This window comes from Fringilla coelebs, assembly GCF_963513975.1.
Source record: "Fringilla coelebs genome assembly, chromosome: 15".
Lineage (NCBI taxonomy): Eukaryota > Metazoa > Chordata > Aves > Passeriformes > Fringillidae > Fringilla > Fringilla coelebs.
Window position 1 is genome coordinate 12,947,979 of NC_140041.1, and position 27,845 is coordinate 12,975,823.

Here is a 27,845-nt window from a genome sequence, read left to right on the forward strand (position 1 = left end):
GGAGAATTTCGGCCCCAGAGCTGATGGCAGCAGAGTCTCCAAAACCCAGGCAGTGAAGGTGATCAGTGAGGTATTTGGACAAGAAATAACAAGAGACTTGTGCAGTCTCTCGAATCCAGATGGAGTAGCAATCAAAAGGAATATGAAATTAAGAAAAATGTAGGGAATGCACATAAAAATGTGTCCTGGGGCGAGTAGTTTCCCAAGAATCACAGAATCAGAGTTGCTTTGATTAGGAGCATAATACTGAGCCTGTCAAAAAATGGGCTCAGCTGGGAAATGGCCCTTGTTTACGTGGTAGGACATAACACAGAAAGTAATGGAAGTTCTCCATGGGCAGTGCAGAAACTGGATAAAACCTGACACAAATAATTACTTACTGTACAATTACCTTGGCACCAGAGCATCAGGCCAAGCCCAGCTCCTGTTAGAATTCAGCATCACTGTGCAGTGAAGCACTTGTCTGTCTCTCTGTCTGTCTGTCTGTATGCATCCTCTCTCTGTCCTCAGGCCACCCAGAGGAATGCCATGGCTGTGGTTTTATGCCCCATCAAATCAAGTTAAGACCAGCCAGTAGATTCAAAAATTAGAGGAATGGTACTGAGAAAGACAGAGCGAGCTGCAAAACACAAAGCTTGGAATCACATAAGCCATGAATCCTTTAGAGTGCAAAATGTGCTCCAGAAGGGCTGGGGGTGGGCTTGGGCACCTCAGGGTGAGGTGGATGGTGTCATTAGGTCACTTAAAGAGTCACTGACAAAGGTGTCAGCAAAAGCAAGTTTGAATGAAAATTTGTGGAACTGCAGAATTTGATGGGCAACATCCACTCTGTCACTTCCTATGTGGATGAAGCACACAGAGGCAAAGTGACCAAAATCATCTTAAAAGGATTTACTTGGAGAGCAGAGACACAAAAGGATGAGTGCACAAAAGGGTAAGGATGAGCCTCCATTGAATTGTGAAGTTCAGAGTGGATCTCCTGGCCAAACTTAGCCTGAGATTTGATCAACTGCTTTGTGTCTAAAGGGTTTAGCAAATGGGACAGGACGGGATGGGATGGGATGGGATGGGATGGGATGGGATGGGATGGGATGGGATGGGATGGGATGGGATGGGATGGGATGGGACGCAATGGGATGCAATAGGATGCAGTGGGATGTGATGGGATGCAATGGGATGCAGTAGCCCATCGTGGTTGGGACGTAGCCCTAAAGGGATCAGGGCTGCGAGCCGCTCCCCTGCGAAGGGCAGAGCCCTCAGCTGAGGGATGAGGGAGCGGGTCTCTCCTCTCTCCCTGTGCCCGGGCAGCCCCGGGACAAGCTGCCCGCCCCGCTCCGCTCCAGCAGAGGCTCCCCGCAGCCCCGGCTCCATCCCCGGCCGCATCGCTCCCCCCGCCGGCCGCTCCGCGCCGCTGCCGCTGCCGGGGACGGGACCGGCCCGGGGAGGAGCGGGACGGGGAGGAAGGAGAGGTCACGCCTCTCACAGTTTCAGGGGGCGGACAAAAGTGTGTCTGCTTCCTTCCCTTCTGCCCTCCCTCCAGGCCGGCCGCCGGAGATGCGTCCCTCGAATGGTTTCCCTCGGCATTGTCTCCTCGCTGGAGGTTGGGCAAGATTTGACTGAATTCGTGCATCTTTCAAATGTAAGGGATTTTAAGACCAAAGGATGCTCCGCAGTGGATATGGGCAGTTTGGGAGCTGCTCCTCAGGCCGCAGCAGGGCAGATGGGTGGAGGAAATCCTGACACTGGGGGACACCCTCTGTGCCAGAGCCATGATAAGATCCCCCCTCAGTAATTCCGGGGGTGCTTGAACTGCTGTGGCAGAGAGCTGTGTGTGAGATTCCCACTGGGAATGGTGACTCCATCTACCCCACCACCCTGGGTACCTGAACACAGGTCAAAGCCCTCAGTTACATGGTTCAATCTTCCTTTGCTGGGCTGATTTTAGCTGATGAGACTCGAACCTGTGTGAAATACCAGCCTTCACACATGGAGCCTGAGGGAATGATGTGAAGCTGTGTCAGGAGAGGATTAGGTTGGATATTATCAAATATCCAGGGGTGTTGGGCGCTGGAAGAGGCTCCCAAGGAAAGTGGCCACAGCGCCTGCCTGATTTTTAGAAGCATTTGGACAACACTCAGACACATGTTGTAATTCTTGGGATTGTCCTGTCGCAGGAGTTGGACTCAGAGATCCTTGTGGGTCCCTTCCAACTCAGAATTTTCTGTGATTGCATGATTCTGTGCCGTAGGATGAGTTTAATTCCACAGGTTTCCAGCGTCACTGTTAGCTAGAGCAGAAGCAGCTCCAGGTGCAGCTGCACCTCACAAACAGTGGGGCTCTGAGTCCAGGCTGTTCCCAGGTGTGTGACTGGAGTAGTCCTGGTGATCCCTGGCTTGTCACCTTTTGCATCACCTGCATTTTGTACATTTCAGCCACAAACCTTAATACACTATGCCACAGTTTGTCTCTCTTACAAAAGTCAGAGTCGGGCAAACAGGACAGCACAAATCTCTACAGAAATCTTTGTCTGCCCCATCTTTCCTCTCTTGAATGCAGGACATGGCTCAGTGGGTAACTGCACCAAAAGGAACCATCTCTGCAGATGCACTGTAGCACTTGGGTCAGGCTGGTGCTGGTTTTGGATCCAGATCTGTCTGTTAGTTTTTTATTTAGTTTGGTTTTTTTTTTTCTTTTTCAGGTTTGCTGACTGTGTCCTCAGTCAGCACAAACCACAGGGAGAATTTCCACTCGGAAAGTACAGGGGAGTTTCTTTACTGCTGTGCAGGCACGGGAAGGCTCCATTTCAGCTCCAACAGGGAAAGGGCTGTTCTGTTCCACCCTTGCTGACTGTCTGGGTCTGAAAGCTCAAAGAGGCCAGCTTATTCCTCAAGACCTGACATAACCCCTTGTATGGCATTTGCCCCAAGGCAGTGAAATTCCAACCACTTGATACTTCAGGCTGTGACTTTTGAAGGGTTAAGAGAGCCCTGGCTCACATCTCCTGAGCTCATTGTGATGCTCAGTTAAAGCCAGGCCAGCTGCACTTTGTTATAGCACTGTGTTGGCTCCTTTGGGCTCTGCCAGACTGCTGGGACAGGAGTGTTGTCCCAGGGGATGGGACATGGCCTCGGAGAGGGATCACTGCACCTCCAGAGCCGTGATACCCAGCTCTCCCGGTGCAGCCTGCTGGCTTTCCTGAGCTCGCTGGGACTCAGGGCTGACTCGTGCACCAGAGGGGAAGGCAGGGGAGAGCAGGGCTGGACAGCCTTCCCCTGCACAGGAGCCAAGCTCCCGTGCCTGTCTGGTGGCACTGGCAGGAGGGCTGAGCTGGAAGGAGTGGAGCTGCCTCTCAGAGGGGAGCAGAGCCAGGGTTTCTGGCTGAGAGGGAGTAACTGGAGAGTGGTTTGCACGGGATGGCTGATCTCCTGCAGCCCCTGCCTGTCCTCCTGTCCTCTCCCCTGCCCAAAGCTTCTCTCAACAGCCCTCCAGGCCTGGAGGTGGGTCACATCCAGCTGGCTCTTGCAGGGGTGCCTGTCTCTGTGTCAGGTCTGCCAGTGTGTAGCAGCTGCTCCCACCGTGGGGATGCATTCACTGTGTCTCTGCTGAGAGCCCCCCTTGGCTAACAGCAGTGTGGCCAGGGGGAAGGGGTGCTCTGCTTCACCTGCCCCCTCTGGGCTCGGCTTTCCCTCGGGGGTCAAACACCTTGGCCATACAAAGTGTGTGTGTCCTGTGGGATCTGCCCTGGCTCTGCAGCCAGGGGTGACCCTGTGCAGGATCTGACCTGACAGCCCTGCTGGGAGCACAGCACATTCCACAGGGGCTGTCAGCAGCGACCTCACAGCTGAGCCAGAGCTCTTGCCACTTGGCTATTTTTAGCCCATGCAAATGGGGGTGTTTATTTTCCTACTCTCGTGCCTTTTTGCCTTTCCCAGGGATTTTATTGCTGATGAAAGCAAGGGCCTGAGAGCCATGTGGGTGTCTGTGCTGGCTGCTGCAGTGACCCCATGTTTCTCTGCCCGTATGTTTCCCATCCAATATTCCCCAAGCCCTTTACAGTGATGGGCTGGAATGGGCAGAAGCACCTCAGCTTACCTGGAACCAGAACCTTTTTTGGGGCTGGGAGACCTGTGGTAACAACTTGAACCTGTGCATGAGGCAGGTGTTGAGGGGGCAGTCCCTCTCACCAGAATGGGATGAAACAGAGGAACATTGCAGGCTGGTTTATTGTCAGTGTTTCAAATCAGTATTTTTTATTACAGAAACTCATCAGGTTGCTCACACTGTGGCAGGAATTTAATAATATAAGGCACAGGGAACATTCAGAGGTAAAAAAGGGTTCTCAGCCTGTGAGATTTAACCATCACTTTGCTCCTGTCAGGACCCTCTCTTATAAAGCAAAATCCAAATACCTTCTCCCTTCCATCCTTTGCATCCCTTAAATCCACAACAGGAAAACAATATTACAGCCTTTCCCTCGAGCATGTGGCAGACAGGCCACTTTCTGAGCAGAAATACCCCTTCCAAGTCTGACAAGCTTCCCTGGAAGAGCAGGGCTGGAATTTAGGCACACAGAGGGGTGGGAAGTGCTTAAGGGCACTGAGATTTGGGGAGAGCCAAGAGCTTTGTCTCACCTGCAGCTGAATCACAGCACCAAGGTGAGCCACACACACCCCGGGGAACAGGCAGCCACACAGAAAACACGACAGCAGCGTGGTCATTGAGTGATGGTGAAGCATGTAGCACTTTCAAACCTTTATTATTCAAGAGGATTTTACAGGATGGGAATAATTTCATCTTGTTTGTTTTAAATTCTGTGCGCTTCCCTATTTGCTTGTTCAGTTAATCTTTTTTTTTTTCTGTGCCCAATAACTGCTAAACCCTGGGAATGGGAGGAAAAGAAAAAAAAAGGAAAACAAAATCCTACCACTCTCTGTCTTTCTCACCCCTCTCCTTCCTTCCTACCACGAGCTGGGTGGCCACAATGTCACCTGCAGCTACTCTGCTTGAGAACCCAGTCCTCCTGCATCCTCTGGCTCTGCCTTCCCTCGCTGGCATCTGTGCCTGGGGTGGTGAATCAGCTGAGAGGGTTTTGTGTCTGAGTGTCCAGGAACGTGCTGTTAGCGAGAAGTTAAGAGAAGTCGATCTGAGAGCGGATGGTGAGGCAGAGCGGATATTTAGCACAGGAACAATCGGCAGTAAAGACGTAGGAGAGAGAAAAGGCTGGTAAGAGCGTGTGGAAACAGCTGGGTGAGTAATCTAGTGGTGATAGATAAGGCTATGAATGAGGACTGTTATTTCTCTTAGCACCGTTACTACATATGTTTAGACCTATATTAGCACCTTGTTCCCAGGGAAAAACAAAACAAAAGCAGTTTAAAAACCAAAGGAAGTGGGAAGGTTAAAACATGACAAAGTTGGCAGCGGAGCAGGAAGGTGAGCGTTTAGATCACAAGATCCTTGTCTATGTCCTCTGTGGAAGGAAAAGAGAGAGACAAAGTTAGGAGGTGGATACTGCCAGGCTCCCACTGTTCCTGCAGCCTTCCCACTCCCCCCAGCTTCCCCTCACCCAGGCTGGCTGCCATGCATTGCTTCATCCACAGTGGGGGTTCTGGGGGTGCTCTTCAGCCTCCTCCCACCCCCATTCCTCCCGGGTACTTACGCTCCTTGATGCCAAAGCAGCTGGCCCACTCCTCCAGGGCGATGTACTTGTCGTTGTCCAGGTCACAGGCCTCGAAGAAGCGAGTGGTGCAGTGCTCCATGGGGATCAGGGGGGCACGCAGCGGGGCCAGCTCCGTGTGGGACAGGTACCTGCCAGGGTCACCACACTCTCACTGGAGGGAAGGTGCTGGCCCCAGCTCTCTGCTTTGGCTGCTGTCCCTGTGCCCTCCCAATATCAGCCACGGAGTGTCACCAGGGTCAAGGGCTGGTCACAAAATAGCCACCAGCTGGGGGTCCCTGCCAGCTGCCCCCACCCCACCCCACAGGCCTGAGTGTGTGATCACTCCCATGCCCATCTGCAGCCCACAGCTAAGCCAGCAGCTGCTATCTCAGCTGCTGAAGTTATCCCAGGGCCTTTGGACTAAGATATTTTAGGGCACTGTCATAGAACAGTAAATCTGAGAAGAGAGAAACTCCACACGCAAGGGAAGTGGGAGCAGCTGGGGCTGGGGGAGGCCCCTCTTCCTACAGAAGAGCAGTTTGTGGGAGGCAAAGGTGCCTCTACCCCAGCCTGGTTTGCCACAACATCTGCCACCAGCCACCCACTTGTGTCACATCTCCACCCTGCCTTGACACCTTCTCCTGCCAAATCACCCTGGTCCTCAGGTAGGAGATGGTTCTGGGGTCCTCGTCCTGCTCTGCTGGCACTCACCCATCAATGGGGTGCTGGTCCAGCTGCCCGAACTGCCAGTGCACAGGGAAGATGTACATGTTGTAGTTCTTCTCAAAGTCCCGGGCCAGGAGCTCCACGGTGTGGTCACCGGCCTCCAGGCGCTTCTCGTTCTCGTGGATCTTCTTCACCTGCCATGGGAGAGGTGGGGAGGCCGTGTCAGCAGGGAAATGGGGTGCAAGGCTCAATCCCACAGGTCATTCTGGACGAGCTCCCTGTCTGTGCTGGCCTCCCCTGTGGGAGTGAGCTCCCAGACCCCTTCCCCTGTGCCCCACCTTGAGCTTCTGCTTCTCGGTCAGCAGGTTGTTGTCCTCGTCGCGCTCATAGAGCGTGATCAGCACGTTCTTGAGCCAGTCCCGCATGCGCAGGGGGAACTCGGTCAGCTCTGTGTCCAGGCAGGCAGGGATGACTGCAAGTCACACACAGGGCTCAGTGCAGCATCTGCACATGCAGCTCCACGCCCTGGACACAGCCCCGGTGCCCTCCCACCTCAGCCCTGACCTTGCCAGGACCTTTGCTCTCCACCAGGCTGTGAACATGGGGGCTGTGCCCAGTTAGGGGTCTCCTTGTCTGAGGGAGTGGCTCCACTTACATTTGCAAGGTCCAATGTAGTCCAGGTGGAGCTTGTGTCCCTTCTTGGTTCCCTCCAAGGTGCACTTGGTGGCAAAGAAATGGCAGGAGGAGTCGTAGGTCTTGTTGTCAGTGCCGCAGACCTGCACGGGAAGGGGAGATGCTGCGTGAGAGACAGGGAGAGCCTCCAGATGAGATGTTTAGCTTGTTCCTGGGGTGGGCAAGGGCTCCTCTTCACCACCAGATGGGGACCAGCCACCCTGACTCTGTCTCCACATGTCACCATCTCTGGCAAAGCCCATGTGGGTACCTCCCTGCCCCGGGCACCAAGCAGATGCTGCCCTCACCTTCTCGAAGACGCCGGCGGTGGCGGGGCAGCTGGAGGGGTCCTGGCACACACACATGGGCGAGTTGTTGTCATCCACCTCGCACACCTTGCCGTGCTTGCAGTGGTGGTTCTGGCAGGGGTCTGGAGCAGGAGGGAGCAAAGTCAGAGCCAGCCACATCCTCAGCTCCCACGAGATGCTCAGGGCACCTCAGCACAGAGGGAAGACTGGGACTTCACCAGGGACAGCCCCCCCACATCTGTTGTCACACTGGGAAGATGTGAAGGTTTACAGAAGCCCATGTTAGCCCTGGGGCTAATCCTGGACTCCTTTCTGTAGCCACACCAATGGCTTTTCTGTGGCAAAGATGGGCTTGCAGAGAGCCCTGGGCTGGAGAAGGCCATGTGCCTCTTGCTTTGAATGTACATCCAGGCTGGCATTGTCCTTGTGCTACAGCCCTTCCCAAAGGAGCCCCTCACTGTTTGGCGGGGTTAAAGCTCCCACACACAGGGAGGGGACAGTGTCCCTGCCAGCTGGAGGGCAGGGGAAGCGTGACTTACTCTCTGCAACAATCTCCTCTACATCCTCTGTGGGTTCCTCGAACTCTCCCACCTCAACCTGGACAGGATTAGCCCCCACGGGCTCCTGCAAAAGAGGTTGGTGTTTCTGCTGTTGGTGCACAGCCCCAGATCCTGGGGCTCAGAGCAGCCCCCATGGCTCCCCAGAGCTTTGGAGATGCTCTTTGCAGAGCAGTGGGTGCTGAGGAGTAGGGTGAGGAGGGTAGAACCGCCTACCTCTGTGGTGGGATCTTCGATGACCTCTGTCTCATCGGGCAGAGCCTCCTGCTGCAGAGGAAAATGCACATGAGTGAGGGTCCAAGGGGGGCAACCCACTGGAACAGGCAGTAGGGCCACCCTCAAGTTGTCCCTCATTCCTCAGTATTTGTTACAAAAGCAAATCCCCTTGGCTGCTCCAGAGGGACAATCCCAGCAGCAGAGGCTCTGCTGTCTCCTGCACTTACCGGAGCTGCCAGGGCTTTGCCTGCCAGGCAGAGAAGGAAGAAAATCCAGGCCCTCATCTTTCAGCAGACCTTGAATAAAGCAGAGGAAAAAGAGGGATGAGGAAGGAGGCCACTGTGTGCTGCTGGGCTCCAGGCTGAGCAGACACGTCGAGGAAGGCGTTCTCTCCATTTCCTGCCTCATCTGTTCAGTGTTACAGACCCACATGCTGGCTTTTCTAGCCAAAACCTTGGGCCAAATTGTGTTTCCAAGATAAATTCGTTTGATTTTGCAAAATGAGACAGTGGGGTTTAGATGTCTGTTGCTCTCCTGGATGCCTTTAGGAAAATCACAGTCAAAATGGCTCTTTCTTATCTAGAGGGTTTTTTTTTCACCAATCCCCCCACATTTTTCATGTTAAAAATCCCCTGATATGAGTGCCAGGTACAAAGAATGGAACTCTATCATCTTAGTTGCCAATCAGAATAAATATGGAAGTAGATGAAGGAAAGAGATAACAGAGAGACAATGAGACAGAGTTCTTGTGAATGAAATCCTTTAGAAAACCCCTTTCCCCATGGACACAGACATCCCTAGGGTATCAGAGACCAGTCTATCATCCCCAGCACCCCAAAATGTTGGGGTGTCTGTTGTTTTTCCCTTTCCTGCTCAGACCTGAGGGTCTCCAGACTGGGTTTGAGGGATCCAAGACACTTTGGGGTTGTGTCCTGCAGGGAGACGAGCTCCAGAAGGACGAGCCCTTTGCACCCTCCCTCTCTGGGCTGTTGCAGAGCCCCTGCAGGAGAGGCACCGGCTGGGGTGTGAGCCAGGAGAGCACAGCTGGTGGCATCCCCGTGTCCTTGTCCCCCCCGGTTCCTGTTTGGCAGGGCTGAGCGCTCTGTGTGCGGGCGGAGAGGAGCTCAGCTGCCCGCTTAGTATGCGGCTGGCATCGCTGCTGCCCGCGGGGGCTGCCCGCTCCTTCCGCCTGCGGGGACACTGGAACACCCCTGTCCTCTCTCCTGCCAGCGAGGGGACCCGTGCCCCTGCCAAGCCTTCCCTTCCGCCTGCCCTGCTCCACTCCACCTGCACCACAGCCCGCCCTGGGGGCAGCCACCGACAGGGGTTTGCTGGGACAGAAAGCGTTGGACGAGGTTTCGCCTTCTCTCCTTCTCTCCTTCTCTTCTTCTCTCCCAGGGTATCCAGTGTCACTGCAGTCTTTTCCTCTCTGGGTATAAAGTCACACCAAAGCTGTGCTGCCAGGGCACCCACCCAGCTGGGCTCTGCTTCCTGATTTAGAGAGGTTTGGCCACTCGGAGAAAATCCTCTTTCCAATCTCAGGACCTCACCCAGCCTCCAGTGGGGTGTCTGTGCAAAAGAGGGGTCAGGGAATGGAGGGCGGCTTTTTTGGGATGTCAGAGGGCTGGGAGGGGGTGGTGGGGATGGCTGCTGTGGTGGCGTGAAGGGGAGGGGTGATGAGCTCGTTGGGGCTGTGGGCAGGGGTGATGATCTCTTTGGGGCTGTGAGGAAGGGTGATGAGCTCTTGGGGCAGTGAGGAAGGGTGATGAGCTCTTTGGGGCTGTGGGCAGGGGTGATGAGCTCTTTGGGGCTGTGGGCAGGGGTGATGAGCTCTTTGGGGCTGTAGGCAGGGGTGATGAGCTCTTAGGGGCTGTTGAGGCTGCAGCTGAGCAGCTCTCACCTCTCCTGCTGGTGTGAGCTGTCCCTTCCTCTCGTCTTGATTTTTCTGGAGGTTTCTGTGAGCTTTGCCAGCGTTTGCCAGCAGAGATCACTGGTTCTTTCTTTCTGCAAGGGTTGTTTGGGGAGTGAGGTGGAAAAGTACAGGTGATCTGGCTATCTCCTCCTTGCTAGTATCCCCTGGCTAGTAAAGGCTCCTCCTGGGCTTCTCCCAGGGGCTTGTTTGCTTTGGAAGGTGCTCTGAGGTTCAGTGATGCTCACTGGGCAGTGCCCAGCCTGTAGGAGAGGGCAGTGCTTGCACATGTGGAAGGTGGAACTAAGAGGAATCCAACCCCATGCCAAGGCCATCTTAGATCATTTCCCCAAGCTTTAAAAAAGCCTTGAATTTCAAAGTCTGGGCATGTAGTAAGTGGGGTCAGGGAATTAGGTGTTTGCTAGGAGCCAGCAGACAGTTGGAGCTGCCAGTGTTGTGTTTGGAGGAAGAAGGAGCATGAAAAAGTCTGAGCAAACAACCTCTGCAGAGCTGTCTTGTGCCTTAGATGGTAAAACAAATTTATTATAAAATAACAACTTTTTGAAGGCAAAGCTGTGCAGTGAGGACATTACAGAGTCTGTCAGCCCCTGGCTGGGTTGCAAATGGTCATTCCTGAATGCCTGGTGGCCAAAAGTCCTGAAATAACAGCTCAGGAGCCCTGCACACAGGGTTGCTCCAGCAGGATAACATGGTCCATGGTGCAAGTCTCCCTCCTTGTGGAGCAACCATGGTCCTGCTATGCAAGAGGATGCTCTTTGGAGCTGGCAGCTGGGCCACACCCGGAGCTCAGCATCCATCCCCCAGCTGAGGGACTTGGGAGGATCCCTGAGAGGCTCTGCACTGGGAATGCCTGGCACTGCTTTGTGAGCCCTATGGAGGGCAGAGGGCAGCAAGGGGGGTACAGCCAGGAGGTCATTTTGGACAGAAGAAAACAGGGAAAAAGATTTTAGCAAGCAGGGACTTAGGCCCTTCTGCATCCTGAAGGAATCAACAGGCACCAGCACTTTGCAGGATGCTGGAAGCCAGCACAGAAAGTGCTGCTGAGTATAGAATAAGAGAAGCTCCATGGTCACCACCCTCTCCTCAGGCCTGCCCTCCTGAATGCTGTGGATTGAGCAGGCAACAGGGCACCATGGGCTGCAGGACCCATGGGCTGTGCAGATTTTTTAAGACCTGATCCCACTTGCATCCTACATGGGGACTTCAGCTCCCAGTCACTCTTTAAACAGAGTCTGGGGGCTCCCCCAAACCCCTCCCAATGGCTCACCTCTCCAGCATGGCCCTCAGCACCAGCTGCTCATTGCATTTCACAGCCATATCCCAGAGAAGGAAACCATGGGGTGTAGAGAGGTCAGAGCCTGACCCTCAGCCCCTCCATAAACCCCGAGCCAGCTGCTCAGGGAACTCTTCACCCCCCAAGCTTGTGGCACCACCATCAGCTCCTCCTGATGGGGAATGCTCCCCACAGTGATGCACTGTCTGTGCCCCTGGGTCTTTCCTGGGGACCCCAGCTGGGCCCTTTGTGGGCTGGGGAGGACCCTGATGTGGCGGGTGCAGCCTCCAGGAGAGGCTCCATGGATGGCAGAGCCGGGTCCATGTGGCGCTGGCCCTGGCCAGGGTTGCGTAAGCCCTTTGGGATGCCACGTTAGCGTGGGGAGGAGTCTCTCCCTGGCCACTTGGACAGCTCCTCCTCACCCCGGCTGCCACCCCTGCTAACCCGGGCAGAGAGGGGCTCTGCTGCCTCCTCCCACTGCAGCCACGGGGGCAGGAATGGGGGGCACAGCCCTGCCGTGCCTCAGCTCCCTCCTGCACCCAGCCTCCTCTGCTCACTGCTCCTCCAAGCCTCTGGAGGATCTGACATTCCCCCACCTCACACTGAGTGTCAAGGCAAAGCTGGTCTAGAAAGATTCTGCCAAACCCAACTGGGGTCCCAGTGTTGAAGGTGCAGATGGGGGACCAAGTGTGACCCCCACAGAGTCACAACACCAGGCCTGGGTCCCCACTGCCTGCCCTGCCCTCCCTGTGCAGGCAAGACCCTCTAAACTTTACTCAGCAGCCACTCCCAGGCTGAAATTCCATTTGAAGCCGGAGATGTTTGCGTGAGTTCCCATGAAGCTCCCTGCTGAACAGGTCCCTGCACGTTCAGTGCTGGCTTGCCCAGATGTGCTGCAGCTGCCCTGGGTGCCTGGGGAGCAGGGTAGGGGACTGGGCAGAAGCCAGCCTGGCCCCTGCCACCTGCACAGACCCCTCTCACACACTGTGCAGGCTCAGAGAGCCAGGCAAGGTTTAGATGGAAGTGAAATTCCCTTTAGCTCCCGTGTAGAGTCACTAAAGACACGGCTACACCACAGCACTGTGTGAAGCCATTCCCTGTGCTGGGAGCTGAGCAGCTCTGTGTGAGCTCTGTGTGAGTTCAGAAATGCTCAGATCTTACGGGGTGTGTTGGTACCACTGCAAGAGCCCAGCCCCATCACAGCTGTGTGCCGAAGCTGCCATAGTTTCTCCAGGTTACAGATCGAATCCATAACGGAAAACATTTAAATTAGTACCAAGAGAAGAGCCTGGATGTGCCGTGGGCTGCAGGCAGCCGCTCATGGATGAGCCCTGTGCAGACAGGCGAGACAGAATTTTGCTGTCCTGCCGGAGCTTTTCCTTTTCTGCGGGCTGGACCTAAGGCAGTGTCAAAAGCAGCCCGGACGCTTTGTGCCAGGTGCGGGAGGTCCCTCCGGCCCCGGGGGTGCCACCAGCTGGTCCCGCACAGCTCCACAAAGGAGGCAGAGAATAAACTGTCCGATAAATATGCTGCAAAAATGCAAACCGGCTCCAAAGCATTCCCTGGACCTGCCCTGCCACAAGCGCTCCAGCGATAACAGCCCCGACATCCCTCGGACCAGAGGACCCAGAAAAGGTTTCCATGGGAGCCGACATTCCTCTGAGGCTGAGTCATGGAAGAGCGGAGTGTTGTGGAAGGGAGGGTTTGAAAAAAAGTTCGAAAAGTTTGTTCCTGCTCTTCCCCCTCCCAACACCGCCCGCACCCCTGCTCCTGCCTATGTGGCAGACAATGGCTTGGCTTTAGCTGCTGAGCCGGACGCCACAGCTTTTCTTTTCCACTTAAAACTCGTCTGGTCGACCCTAACAAACGGCTGCAATTAACTTCTGTCCTTTCGGAGGGATGCTGAGTTTCTGGGCCGTTTCAAGTTGGTCGCCTCTGAGGACTCGGGAGTACTGCTGACATTGCCGGTACCCCCGGTTTCACTCCGGCTTGAAACCTCTGCCTTTCGGTTTGGGTGGGGATTCAGCCCCCAACCGGTTAAATTTCCCTTTTTTTTTGGCCAGATGCTTTCTCAGAGAAGGGACACAAAGAGCAGAGTGAGACTGTCACGTCAGCGGGCCGGGAAGGACAGCGGCTGCCTTTAAAGGAAACGAGCCCTCGTCTCTTCTATGTGGACCTAAAATTGTGGCTGACGGAACCCAAGTGCTTAAAACTTGAAAAATAAAACCACCCCGAAAGAGCTTTGCTCCTCCTCTCCGGCAATCTCCGTCTCCCTAACAGTCGATCAGCCAGAGTTTGGCAAGCCAGGGCAGCAGACTTGAAAGGCTTTCTGAGTTTGCTTGGAACAAAAAGCCGAGTGTCTTTTTTTTTTTTTTTTTTTTTTTTCAAAGGAGAAAAAGGACCGGCTGCACTGAAAAAAATAAAACCGCTGACATGAAGCCAGCAGCTCTTTTGTCCTTCCTCTGGATACTCTGGTGAGTAAAACATCACCTGCCAACACACCTCAGGCTGGGAGAAGTGGGGACTGTTCGTAACTACATCTGATTTTCTCTGCAGGTTGGTTTGATGTGCCCAGACCTTGGTGTCATGGATCTCACTAAAGAACTACCCACCAGCTGAAAACACAGAGGGGAAAAAGGGAGGAGAGAGAAGAATGAGGGCAAGTTAAACCTTTACAGTCAGATGCCACCAAAGCATTAAAGTTCTGTCAGCGAAATTGAGTCAGAGTCAGTTTAGAAGGGGAAATGCTGGGAAGAGGAGAAGGGGGTGAAGTCAGGAGGGGTCTCTAAATGCACCGCTTGGGGTGGAGAGCGTCCAGCTCCCCATCCCGAGTGACGCACGGCCAGCACTGGACGGACTCCCCGGGCTGGGACAGCGGGTCCCGGGACCCCCACGAGTGGGGCTGTGGGACCCCCGTGTCGGGAGGAAAAGCACAGCAAAGACAATCGCGAAGCTCGGGCCATACCTCGCAGTCCCGGCAGCACGGCTGAGGGAACTTCAGGCGCTTGGACAGGCTGGAGGAATCTGCAAGTTTTAGAAGGAGGCAGGAGGAAGCCAAAGGGTGGGCTGGGTTTCCCTCTGCCTCTCCCCCTCCTCCTCCTCTCCGGCTTTCCAAATCGGTCTCTTCCTCTCCTCCGCTTCCCAGTGGGCAGTCCCTGAGCCTGCCTCCAAAGGATAGACCAGAGAAATCAAGCTGAAAATCAAAGGGTCCCTGTCAGGGACAGACCAGTCCCCAGCACAGCCCTCCCAGCAGTCACTGTCACAGCAGCTGCCTGCACTGAATTTTCAGTTCTCTGTCTCTCTCAGACTGACAGCACACGGGGATGGGGAAATGCCGTCTCTCTGCCTGGTTTTGCACCTCTTAGCACCTCGACCTGCTGCAATTATAATGTTAAATGCTGTCATTTCTCAGCGGGGTAGCTCAGTCCCTGAACTTGTGTTTCCCATCCTCAGGGGGATGCAGAGAAAAACAGTTTTTGCTTCTTCATCCTGTCTCCTAATATTGCTGCTATCTGTGACTGCCTTGTAGAGAGGGAGAGGAAAGAATGAGCCAGAGAATGTGGAGGATAGATAATTTCATATCTGAAATGCTGTAAGTAGGCAGAGAAATGCTGGGCTGGTAGATGTGACTCTCAGCACAGTGATCTCTCTGTTGTTGTTATCATCCAGCAGATCTGGACTGATTGAACAAAACCCACAGCCAGAATTGCCACTCAGCTGAATTGGGTGGTCTCTTCAGACATCACTCACTATTTACAGATCATAACTCAGCTAGAGCAGCTGCCCAGCCAGAGGCAGCCAAGCAGCAAAGCTGTTTGCAGTAGAGTTTTCCCATCTGTTCCTCTCCTTGCCCAGGGTGAAAACCCAGCTCCTCTCTCCTTGCTTCTCTCCATGGCTGAGAGGATCTGAGGTGCATCTGCTCCCGCGGCACCAGCATGGCCTTGGCGCTGCACTGCAAAGGAGAACCAGTAGCCAAAAATTGCTACAATTTGGGCATCCCTAAAGAATGTCTCTGTGCCATACAGGGCCGTCCTGAGCCCTGTGGATAATCCAGCTCTTTGCAGTTTGTGATCCCCCTGTGGCATCAAACCTCACCCTGGGGCTGCTCTCCAGGGCAAGGGAAGGATGGTGTCTCGTGTAGCCAGCAGGACTGAGGACATCTGGGCACCAGCAGTGAGATTGTGGATGCTGGGTGAAGGACACCCGAGATCATAGCAAAATTCAACATTGTGTTTTGTCTTGGCTGCCTGGGGTTTGGGCTCATTCTTGATTATGTGCTATCTTTGAGACGGCTGAGATGTGGACCTGGGTGCTTAACTCTTGCCACTGATGTTGCTGAGGATTCAGATGTCAGCACAGGGACTGGCCCGTGATGACCTGCCAGGCTGTGCTGGCTCTCTGCTCTGTGGGATGCCTTTGTGTCGTGGCTCTGTATCAGCTCACTCCTCACCCAGCCTCACAGCACTTCTGCTGCATGTGAGAGATCAGAGGTAAGACTAAACATCCCATGGCCAACAAGGAAAAAAATATAAACAGCCCAGAAAGGGAAAGCAGAGGGGAAAGAATGGAGGAGGGTTTAATGAGAATCCATCATCACTTCCCAGTGAACAGGCAATCTCTGTGATCAGGCAGCTCAGGAGGCCGGTGGCAAAGAACAAGCGAAGAAAATCTTCTTCACCCATTTCTTTACTTGGCTGCACACTCCCCAAAAGCCATCCCTGAGTGCTGGTATGTGGATGTTGATACGACTCACAGAGACATTCATAAATATTCAATGTGACCCTCCTAGGTCCCTCTGGAGGCTGGATTTGTGATGGTGTCTAAGACTCCATGGCTCCTTTTAATGCAACCGACTGGAGCACCTTGTCCTCCCACCACAAGTGTCCGTGGCTCCCAGGTGCAGCCCAGTGCCACTTGTAGGTCCAGTTTGGCTCCAAGAGGTCACACATCCCCTAAGCCAAAGTCTCATTTGCTTGAGTCCTAACCCAAGGAGCTGGACACAGCTGTTGAATGCTCTCTGCAGTGGATTAGTCACGGCTCGCATTGAAATTGTGCTGCTGCTGGTTCTTGTCCTAAGGAAAAAAAAAAAAAGACATCTGGAAAAAATTTTAGAGAAGGAAAAAAAAAAAAAAAGAAGAGAAAAGAAACCACGACTTTTCTAACTGACAACGTGGCAATTGCTCTGCACTGCAGCCTGAAGTTAAGCCCTCTACTAAGGGCTTAAACAAATGAGAGTGCCATGGAGATAATTATAGCAGGGATTTCTTTGTGGATGTGGTGGCTTAGGCCCTGGGTCTGAGTGAGAGCGAAAAGCAGTGCTGCAGTCACATCTGGAAATGGCCCCCAGGCTCATCCAGTGAGCCCGGGGGTGGGAGTGAGGGGTGCTCATGGTGCACAGGATGGGGACAGCCAGGTCCTGTGCCTTGGGAAGGACACAGTGCCAGGCATCAGCACTGGGATGGAGGGGGATCACAAAGCGCCTGGAGCAACAGCCTGGCTCTTTAAACTCAGCAGCTTTAAAGAGCTCCAGAAATGACTGAGGGCTTGCAAAGGAAGTCCTGGAAAGTCCTTTCCACTCTTGTAAGGCTTAGTGGGGTCAGCAAAGAGGAGATTTTTCTGTCAGGCTGCCAGGAGGAAAACTGGACCTCACACATATTTAGAAAGCTGTCTTATGCCATCTGGGGCAATGGATGGGCAGGAGATTGCCCAAGGGGCCTCTTCAGCCCCAGGAACCCTGGCAGGGCTGCAGCAGGTCCAGCTCAGGCTCCTGACCTGTGCCCGAGGGTGCTTTGGGCACAGCAGATGAACCCCAGGGCTCCCAGTGCTCGCTCCCAGCTCAAGTGACTGCACAAACTCCGACAGAAACAGCAAACAGGGCAAGACCCTTTGGAGCCTGAGCTCATTTTACAGCAAAGCCAAGAGGTCTGGAGGGGTGAGGTGGTTTGAACTCCAGCTAACCCCAGATGAAAATCCAAATTTCTTCATCCTGCTTTGAGCCAGGCTGGGCAGATCTGGGCTGGTGCAGTTGAGAAAGCCCTGGTGCTTTCCAAGAGGGGAACAATTCTGCTGTAAGAGATGAAGAAAAAGGCAAGTGAGCAACTCTGTAGGAGTGATACAAGTGTAGATTAATAATCTTGCTGTCCCCTGCTCACAAATCTATCAGTGTGAGGAGCCTTTCCTTCCCTCTGCTCTGGGAGGGATTCTCTAATGAGTTTTTCTCTAATGTGTCTGCATTAATTTCTGGCGGATGCTGCTGCAAAACAATGAATCCAAAGTGCATATAAATAAACAGGATGCCCTGGAACCACTGTGGGAATGTAATTTGCTAAGTCTTCATCCCTGGTTGTGTGGCTGAAGGCTGAGCTCCTCACAGGTGCAGGGCAGCGTGGGGGAAGTCAATGGCTGCAGGGGTGGGAGCCCAGCACCCAGCTCAGGAAAAGTTGAGAGTAAATGCAGAGCAGAGAGGAATCTGCTTATCCCAGGAATTTCCCATCTCTCCTGCTCTCTGGGAGTGTGTCAGCTGGAGGGTTTCTGTTTTTTTCCATTTCAGAAGCAGATCAGAGGCAGAAGGGCTGTGCTCTCTGGGCTTGCACTAAGCAGATGCAGGGCCACTGGAAGCACCATCTGCACAGGGCAGGATGAACCTGAAATGCACTTGGAACATGCCTGAGAGTGGCTGTCTTTGTCCTGCATGGGGCAAGGAATTCTTCCCAGTGGGATAGGACTCTGTCCCTCAGCTGAGCTGTGGGGCTGATGCCTGGTTTAGATGGAGCACACACTCACAGTCTCTTGGATGCCTGCGCTGGGGTGCTGGTCAGAAGCAGATGGAGAAGGAGGAGTGGATTGCAGATTCTCAGCTGGAATCCAGCAGGGCAGGGGATGGAAAGGCAGCTGTGCATGGCTCTGCAGTGACTCATGGCCTGGGAGCAGGCTGCAGAGCTAGAAAGCAGGACAGGCTTACTGTGGGGTGACTTGTTCTTCCCATGAGGTGTGTGGACTCTCACAGCTGTCCCAGGGGTCTCTGGTGGAAGGCTCTTCCATGCCCCATAGGGAAGGTCTCTCCTCCTTCTCCTTCAAACTCTCCCTGCATTATCATCTCACTCATTTAAAAATGTGTGGGGCTGCAGGCCTGGGAGAAGCCTGTCTGTCCTCCCTGAAACCAAACTGAGGTCAAAGAAGCAGGGGAGTAAAATCCATCACCTTCCTCAGCTGTGGTGCAAGACTGGAGCTCTGTGTGCTGCAGCTGGCCCTGCACTGCCCAGGATGTTGCTCCTGGGCATCCATCTGAACACCCAGAAAGGGTGGCAGAGAGAACCCCTCTGGCTGCAGCCCCCACTCTGTCCCTGTGGCAGAGTCCCTACAGCCCTGCCTGGAGACATCACAGCAGGCACTGGCAGGCAGGACACCTCCTCAGCTGATTTGAAACTCCCAGGCACACCCAGCATGGCTGAGCTTGGTGCCACCCCAGCACCTACAGTGTCCAAAGAACCTGAATGTCCATCCCAATGTCCTCCCTTGCTGCCAGGGCTGTTCCCTGCTCATCCTGGGCACAGGGATGTTGAGTGCCTGAATTACAGTTGGGAGTCTCAGCCCAACTCTACTCTTGCTTGAGACCTGGTGCTGGAGTTGCGCCTGTGACTTGCAGAAGGTGAAATAAAACTTCCAGGAGGGAGGTGCTGCTAACTCCAGGTAGTCCCACCTTGTTCCTGGTGTTTACCTACGATGCACTTTTCAGTCCTCTCGAGCCCGACAGATGCGGTTTGGCAGCTTTTGAAGGATATGAATAGAACTGCTTGAGGAAATAAACAGGAATCCACTCTCAGGCCCCTGGGACCTGTGGGGAGGGAAGCTCCTGGGTTGCAGTGGCAGCTCTTTTCCATGGAGAAACACAGCCTAAAGGGCAGCTTTGATGGGAGTACCCAGGTGAAGCTGTGGCAGCCTCAGAACATCAAATGTCATCTGGAAAGTAGTGGCAATAACCATGGGTGAGGAAAAGCCCAGAAAGGCAAATTCCAGGGTTCACAAGGCTCTCTGGGGCCAGCTCCATTTGGTTTTTTTGAGTCATGATTGTGAGGTCCTCTAAGAGAAGCTTGATTCTCAGATGAGTTGGCCGCTCACCCCAAAACCCTTTTTAATTTAATCAGCCACACCAGCTTTCACCTAAGGGATGAAAACAATGCTTTTTCTGGGCCATGTCTATGCTGGGAGCCCATTTACAAGGCTCCCCTTTGGGATCGTGGTGCAGTGGTTTGGCTGGTGAGTGTCCAGTGGGGCCAAGCAGTGATGGGGCTTCATTTTCATTTTGAGTTGTAAACCATGAAATTTTCAGGGTTTTGCAGTAATAATCTGTAATAATTATGTTTGTATTTATTAAAGTCTTATAAACAATTGAAGAATTGTTATCTGAGATGTATGTGAAGATGAACTGCAGGTCCTCAAGTACCCCTCTGTGGGAGCTGCTATGGATTGGGAATGCAACTGAGGCAAAGCAGGCAGCAGGGTTTGGTGTTCTGAGCATAAGGAATCCTCGCTGCTCCCAGGATCCAGCAGCTGAGAACGCTGTAAGCGAGGGCTGCCTTCACTGCAGGCTTGTGCATCGCTGGAGGCAACAAGGAGCAAAAGCCGGTCTTGGCGAGGGCAAGGCACACTGTGACAGGCAGGCTGGAATCTGAGCTGAAGCCTGGAAAGTTTAGCAGCTCCCCGTGGAGGCTGAAGAACAGGACTTTAGTGTCCTCCTTTTAACCCTCGCTGCTGGCAAAACCCAATGAAAACATCCCGGCTCCCGGGCAGCCCTGCCCCGCTCACAGTGCCTCGGTGTGTGCGCCCTCCCCGCTCCCTGCTCCTCCCCATCCCTCCATCCCTGCCCTCTGCGCAGCGGTGACACAAGCCGGGAAAGGCTCCGGACAGAGCCATCCCCAGGGGCCACATCCCCCTGCACTGCTGGTGGATGAACTACAGCATCCCTGGGTGGGAGCTGAGCTGTGCTGGAGCATCCACAGTACTTGAGGTGCCTGAGGTGCTTGGGCCACCCCCGGCTGAGCCTGCACCCATCTGCCCTGAGAATGCACATTTTTCTGTCCATTGCTCTGCCACTTTCTGCTCCAGCTGAGCTCACTTTAGAACAAGCTCTGGCTTGAAAGGTACCAGACAGGCTGCTGGATGCAGGAGGCTCCATAAACAGGGTGTCCCTCAGAGGAGGCAAAATGGGATTGGTTTTGGCAAAATGCATTTGGGAGGATTGGCTACAGAGGAAAAAACAAGTGTTGGTGCTTGGTTGCCCACTGGGGTTGCACCACCATAGCTAGCCACAGGCAGCCTTAGAAGCTGGTAAAGAAGATATTGGGGGAGACAGTAGGAAATAGTTTTGACAAGACTTTGGATATCTTGTGAGCCTGAGCCACCCCTGTCACGCAGGATCTGTGTGAAGGGCTGTAGGGTCAGGCAGGCAGGGCTGGTAGGGGCAGTGCTGGGAACCACTCTGGGATTTTGGCATCTGTGATTTACAAACATGGCCATTCCAGGCTAACACCAAGTGCAAGCACTGACCTCCACACCATCTCTGCTTGCTGTCTCCTTTCAGATCATCTCCTGTGCACTTTTGAACCTCTCTGAGCTCCCCTGTCCAGTGTGGATTTTACTCTGGGGAGTTCAAGTTCCTTAAAGTCTTCTTACCTTGAGCAATGCAGATCTTTAAGGCCATGTATAGGCCCTTGCAAGGGCCAGTCAGTGGAGGAATCATTCTCATCATCTGTGTGGAGCTTGATGGAATTTCACTGATCAGGGAGTAAAGGAAACTGAGAGGACACAACCCCCTTAGGTGCATGAAAACACAGCGGACATATGTGGGCAGAAAATACCTCTTCCATCAGTGCTTCAGTGTGTGAGTTGTGGGGATCTCAATTTAGCCCTGCAGCTTGTTTACTTCCCTTCAGAAACCTCCATCCCCTCTGGCCGGGGTTTGGCAGAGCGGCACTGCGGCAGCAGCAGCTGGGCTGTGGGAAGGCTCGGGCTGAGGCCACGCTGTGTCTGTGGGCTTGGGGCAACGTGGGACGTGGGCAGCCCCAAAATAGAGGGGTTGTGTGGGGCCCTGAGCAAACGCTGTGACTTTCCATCCTGTGCCTGGCCAGAGCAGGGTCCTCCCTCAGGAGCTGCTGCTAAAATTAGCAGTGCTTCCCCAGCTGTATGCCCTGCATATGTTATCAGCAGCTGTTTAAGGAGAGGGAGGGACCAAAATCACAGTTTAAAAAAACCCTGTCAGATTTGGAGAAGTCCCCTTTAAGCTTCTATTTTATGGGAAAAGCAGAGAGAAAACATCCTTCCTGAAATGTGGGAGAGAGAGAGAACACTGGACTCTCCCCTGTGTGATAATGCTGTGAGACTGCTAATGAACATTAATTGTATCAGGCATCTGCAAAGACTAACCAGAAAATTTCTGAGATGAGACAAGCACTGGTGATGTCACCCCCCCAGTTCCTTAACTTCAGACATGCCCACATGTACCCACTGCAATCTCTCTCCTGTGCCTGCCCATGTCACCCCAGGGAGCAAGATTACCCAGGATTTGCTACCAGGATTACTGCAGTGGATTTTTAATGGCATGAACATTCAAAATATTCTGTTGTTCACTTAGGGGGAAAAGGTGGGAACTGGAAAATTATGGAAACAGCAGCTTTCTCAATGGTGGTGCAGGGAATTGTCTGGGCCCCTCTGGAGGTACTCAGCTGCAAAACAGGAGGGAGGCAGCACTATGCTTTAGGATTATTGAAGGCCCCCCAGCTGGATGCAGGCACCAAACCTGCAGTGGGGATGTTCCTCTGTTCCTTCACTAGTGCACACAGAGGCTGATGGAGCTGTGGGCAGTGGGGGCATCTGGGCAGCTGCTGAGGGAGCTTGGCTCCTGCCTGTGCCCATGGGCTCCTTTCCTTCTCCTCTCCCCCAGGCAACTCTGGAGAATCCCAGAACCATACAAGAGTTTGGATTGGAAGGAACCTTTAAAAATTATCCTCTGCAACCACCAAGAACAGAGGTCCTCATTGCCTGAGGTGTGCCTGGCCTGACACTGATGCCATCTCTCTCAAGACCCGGCCATTCATGCTGGTTTTTCTCCAAGGCATTAGAAATAGTGAGTGCTACCAAGGGAATCTGTGCTGCTTCTGGATGGAAAGTGAAAAGGCTGGATGAGAAGTGACACTTCTTTCTCTGACCCCTCCCCAAATCTCTCTGTGTTCAACCTTTTCCAGTGGAATCAGAAAGTTCATCCCTCTCCCTGAAATTTTGGGGGCTGTGGAAGAAATGGAGGGAGGAGCGAGATCTCAACTCTTGGCCCCTCTTTTTGCACCTACCAAGGGCCACATCTGGAGTGTGGTCCCAGCCTGGTGTGTCTGGGGGGGCTCCAGCTGCTGCCCCCAGCCCTGGAGCAAGGTCTGCCCTGCAACCCAGGGAGGGCCCTCTGCAGCTGGGACAGGGACACTTTCCCTCCTGCTCCCCACATGTTGTGAGGCTGAGACAGCTGGGGACAGGGGGACAATGCCAGCGTGGGGAGCAATGCCTGGCTGTCAGTTTTATGCAGACACACAAACAAGTTTGCTGCTCTGGCAAGAATTGGCTGCTCCTCTGTTGGGGTTGCAAATCTGGAAATAACAGCTGGAGGTTTTCAGCATTATCCTGCTCTAGGGATGAATTTTAAAACCCTCTAGCACTGGGTTGGGTCTATTGTTTTCCATGGCAAAGAGCAGTTCATGCCCAGCTCCCTTTGCCTCAAAGTGGCTCTTCAGCATTGATCCAGAGGGCAGCTCCTGCTGTTCATTGGATCTCTGGGTGGCCCACAGGGAAGGGGTCTTGGCTTCTGGCAAGGCCTGGGGTGCAGCTGAGCCCGTGCCATCCCACTGGCATGCTGAGACCCTGTTTGGAGGAATTGTGAGCAGTTCTCTGCCGGGGGAAGGAAAGCAAGGGTATGGCAGGAGGGGGTGGGAGACACTTTGCTGAGTTGATTTCTGGACACACCAGGACCTGTATCTTCAGCTGTTCATAGCAGAGGTGACCAGCACTAGTGGCAAAGGATGATGATTCATACCTGGGGATACACATCTGTGTCTTCTGCACATGTACCCTTGGTGAGAAGCTCAGCACAGAGCCTTTAGAGCCAGAGCTGGCCTCCTGCCTTCCTATGCTCTTCCTTTGACCATGCTTTGACACATTTTGACCTGAGGGCAAGGCAAGCTTGGAGGGCTGCTCCTGAAACTGGAAAGCTAAAAATGCCCCAGCAGTTGTAAAGCCAGCTGGGAGGACTCTGGATGTGCCACATCTCTGCTTTTTTGGCCTCTTCCCTGGCAAAGGACAGGCTGAATTAAGAAAGCAAATGGAGAGGAAACTGTGGAGAAATAAGAGCAGCTCTGTGAGTCGAGGACACTCTGGACTCAGTCCCGTCCCAGTTGCCCTGGAAATTGGATCATTCCCACCAAGCTCCCTGCTTTGCTGGCTGCTCCTGGGAGGGCACAAGCATGGAGCACTGGACAGATGCAGGGGAAGGAAAAAACACAGGGAAATAGAGATGCAAATGCTGATGTCAGAGTTTCTTCCACCAAAGGGAGACCCTGTGTCCCATGCCTTTGTGGGGATAATAAAATAATAATATAATAATAATAATAGCCAGCTGACAAAGGCAAGGGAAAAGCCAAAGGACCTCAGGCTCTATCTGTAGAGCAGGACAGCACAAGCCTGCACTGTGGCTTTGTCCACAGACCCTGGGACAGCCCCAGGGACACCAGAGCTGCTCCCCAGGCACCCCCACCCTGGGCCCTGGAGACAGCCCCGTGTCCCAGGCAGACTGATGATGCAATCAATGGGATCACCCTGACAATAGCTGTGTGGGATGGGGCTTTTTGAAGCTGTGCAGAACAGATTAAGCTCGAGGCCCCTGTTGTCATTGCCAGGCATTGTGCACCCTGCTGACATTGGCTTCTGCGGGCCAAGCTCTGCCCACAGCCCAGCAGGAGCTTCAGGGGGGGGGAAATTGCTCCATCTGAGATGGAACAGGAGGGTACTTGCACACAGTGGATTCCTTCTCCATTCAGGCATCTCCTTTCATTTACAAGGGGATGAGTTGTGTTTGTTGTTTTAGCATTTTCTCACCCATCTGTTGAAAATAGGTGAGCAGGTCACAGATGGGCTGAGAGATAGATGGTCCTGCCCTAGGAATGTCATGCCAGATGGGAATTGTGGAAAAGTCTGAAATGCTGCAAGATCTCTCTTCTGGCCCAGTGTGTCTTGCCCCAGTGACAGCAACCCACTAGTGTGGAGTGGTGAAGAGGAAACGTGAAGGCAGCTCTGCAGCACCCAGCAGTGCTTTGGGAGGTGCTCAGGAACAGACATGATGGGCAGAGGGACAATAGCAGGAAGGGCCAGGCTGAAGGCTCCCGTTTGTGCAGACCAGTTTCTGTCATCCCTTAAGAGGACCTGGACAGGCCCTTGTAGCAGAAGAGTCAAGAGGGCAGATCTGCTCTCCCCAGAGCAGCCAGGGTCATCACATCGTGTCCTGGGCATCCCACAGCCCCTCTGAGGGAGCTGCTCACTTATCAGAGCTGGCTCCCACCCCTCTTCCCTGCCTCTGCCCCAATGTGCCACTGCCTGCAGCAGCTGTGGGGCTGTGAACCTCGGCTCTCCAGAGCCCAATAAATTAAACCTTAGTCCAAAAGGGGCTTGGGCTGTCTTTTGCAAACAGAGGCTGCACAAAAGCTGCCTTTCTCCCTCTCGTTTGACTTTGTTTTCTCTCCCTCCCCATCTGCTTTTAGCCAAATGGTTGAATAGCTTCAGTATATACTGTGGGAGCCCAAAGCCAAAGGCTGGAGCATGGGGAAGGATGCAGAACAGCAGTGCCCTGTGGCCGCTGCCTTCCGGAGGGGATGGGAACTGTTTGCTACCCTTGCTCTGTAACCCAGCCTCCATCACCTTACTGAACCCTTGGAGAAAGCAGCTCCAAAAGAAAATATTTGTGCTCTGGCAAGCACACGTGTGCACATTTCCTGCTCTTGAAGTCCTTAATTAAGCCTGTTTTTTGTTTGTTTGATTTGTTGGGTGTTTTTTTTTCTATTTATGCTGCCACAGTCTTGGAGGGGGAGTCTGTCAGGTCCCTGTGTGTTTTGCTGCTTTGGATGCTGCAATGTGGAAACTGCCTGTGATAATCACTCGGGGAATCTGCATGTATCAACAGGGGAGCTGGCAACCAGCCAGGCCTTTGATGTTGCTCTGTTTGTCAGTGCTGCACTGGGACAGTTCTGCAAATCACCCAGCACAGAGGGGCCACAGCCCAGTTGAGGCAGATTGGGTCTTTGCAGACCTTATTGAAAAGATTCAAGACCAGCACATTTAGCTCAGAGAGACCACCAAGCTTTTTCCAACCAGTTTGGAGTCCTTCTGAGGGACACATCATTTACAGAGATGTTTGACCACTTCAGGTGATGCTTTTGACTTTGAACACCCAGCCCGGGGCAACTCCCAGGTCCAGAGCCCAGATTTAGCTCAAAGAGCAGCTGCTCAGGGCAACGTTGCTGATGTTGATCCCAAAAGTGTGGGGGTATGATCCTGCCACCAGCCCATCACTCATGGTGCTCATCACCTCCCACCTCTGCCTCTGGGCTGGGAACAGGCAGGCAAGCGAAGGTGGAAGCCTGGGCTGGGCTGTTTCTTACAGCAAACATTTAAAAGCACAGTAAGACTAGAAAATCCCCATCTTTTGGTAATAAATCCCCCATGGAACCATGTAACACGTGTGTCTTAACACCCAGACAGCCACGCCTGTGAAATTCCTGAGATTGTTGCAAACTGAACCCTTCTTTCCCACCCTGAAATTTCACAGCAATTTACATCTCCAAGCCACCAGGAATCACCATTTGCAGGCACTGAGGGGGATCTCCTGTCCTTTGCCTGCTTTCTGCAGCCCGTGGTGCTATTTTGGAAATGCTCTCATTTACTGGGTGGTTCGACTGAGTACAACTGCTCCTTTGGCTAAAATCATCCCCTGCCTGTCATCAGGTAATTAGAAAGTGCCCAAAAGCCAGTGGTGCTTAAGGCAGCCCTGGGATAACCACGGCTTTTCTTTTGTGGATAAAGGACTGGGCTTTGGAGGCTGTAGACTTTTCCACCTAAATTAGATTTTTGTTTAAAATGCAGGGGAAGGTAACACTGGGTGAAAAATGACACCCAGAAGCACAGCAGCAACGCTGCAAACACACAGAGATGGGTGAGAAAAGCAAATGCTGTCTGCTGGAAACACTGTGGAGGGGGGTCAGGGGGAAAGATCATTTTGGGGCAGAGGAAACAAAAGAACTTTTAGAGCCAGTCCCTCAGGGTTTGCCCAGTTCTTACTGGTGCTGCAGCTAGAGGCAGTTTGTGGATTCTCACAGTTCAGCTGGAGCTGGGCTGAGACCCTTCTGAAGAAACCAGAAGTGAAGAAATTAAACAAAAAAAGAGACCAGCAGTGAAGTCTCCCTGCTGCTGGGACGACACATTCTTGGATGGCAATGAACCATGGACCTGACCAGCTGCTCATCCTGCTGACACATCACTCTTCCAGCAGGTCACTGGGATGTCCTGCACAGTCTGGGTGTCTGTGGTATAGGAAAGCTCCTTTTCCAAGTGCCACCCTTTCCTGTTTGCATTGCAAACTGAGCATTTCCTTGTCTGAAAACAGCCTCACAGCCTCAGTGTCTGGCATATTGTTTCCTGTGGAAAATATTGTGATGATGTTATCTGTGTGGGTTTGTCAGGGTCCCACTCCATGAGATGCAGTCAAGTTCAGGCTAACATGATAAATGAAGATGTTGCAGTTGGGCAGTGGTGGAACAAGAAAACTCTGCTTAGGTAGTGACTCTCCTATTCTTTTAGTCTATGAAGTTGTTTTTTCTCCCAAAGCTTTGCCATAAGCCTCTCAGGCAGCCACCCTGCAGGCCTGCAGCTCTGTTCAGACTCAACCATCCCAGCTGTATTCAGCCCAAATGCAGCCCATGGTCCAAAGTGAGGACTGTCACAGAGTGTCATTACTCAACAGGCCAGAGCTTAAAGCAGTCTGCCCTCTGCCCACACTAACAATGAAGGGGAGAGCTGGGAGATTGCAGCCCTGCAGATGGATGCTGGAGCTTCAGGGATGTGCATGAACCTCCTGGCTGGCTGTAGGTAGAAACCCTTCCTTGTCTGCCTCAGAGATAAGCAGGCTTTACCCAAAGCAGAGCGAGGAGGAGGGAGCAGAGCAGCCAGGGCAGCGTGGGCAGCATAAGCTGCACCCCAGACACCAAGGACGAGCAGCCTGGTTTCAGCAAGATGGAGTGGGAGCTGTCCTGTGTGGGCACCACACTGCCCCTGCCCCCTGCCAGCCTGGCAGACAGCAAGTGCCAGCAGGACTGTGGCCCCAAGGCCACTGTGCCATCCAGCTCCTCGCCAGGCTGCCAGCACACATCCTCCCCCAGCCACCAGAGCTGAGCCACTGGCTCTGGCTGGGCACTGGCCAACCCTGGGAGGAAGACGAAAGCAATAAATAATAACCGAGCTTGGCAAACAACAGCTCAGGGCA

The 27,845-nt window shown here is 53.4% G+C and overlaps 1 protein-coding gene across 1 annotated transcript; it reads right to left on the bottom strand.

The window, feature by feature from the left end:
- Positions 1-4,226: 4,226 nt before the first annotated feature.
- On the bottom strand, positions 4,227-14,372 carry SPARC (secreted protein acidic and cysteine rich). Its single transcript, XM_084215688.1, has 10 exons — positions 14,247-14,372; positions 8,306-8,374; positions 8,079-8,129; positions 7,845-7,929; positions 7,306-7,427; positions 6,981-7,101; positions 6,664-6,797; positions 6,371-6,519; positions 5,660-5,808; positions 4,227-5,470 (listed from the first exon to the last, which is right to left on the bottom strand). Exons 2-10 carry the CDS (start codon positions 8,360-8,362, stop codon positions 5,442-5,444), a joined length of 897 nt encoding a protein of 298 aa, XP_084071814.1. The 5' UTR covers positions 8,363-8,374; positions 14,247-14,372; the 3' UTR covers positions 4,227-5,441.
- Positions 14,373-27,845: the final 13,473 nt, after the last annotated feature.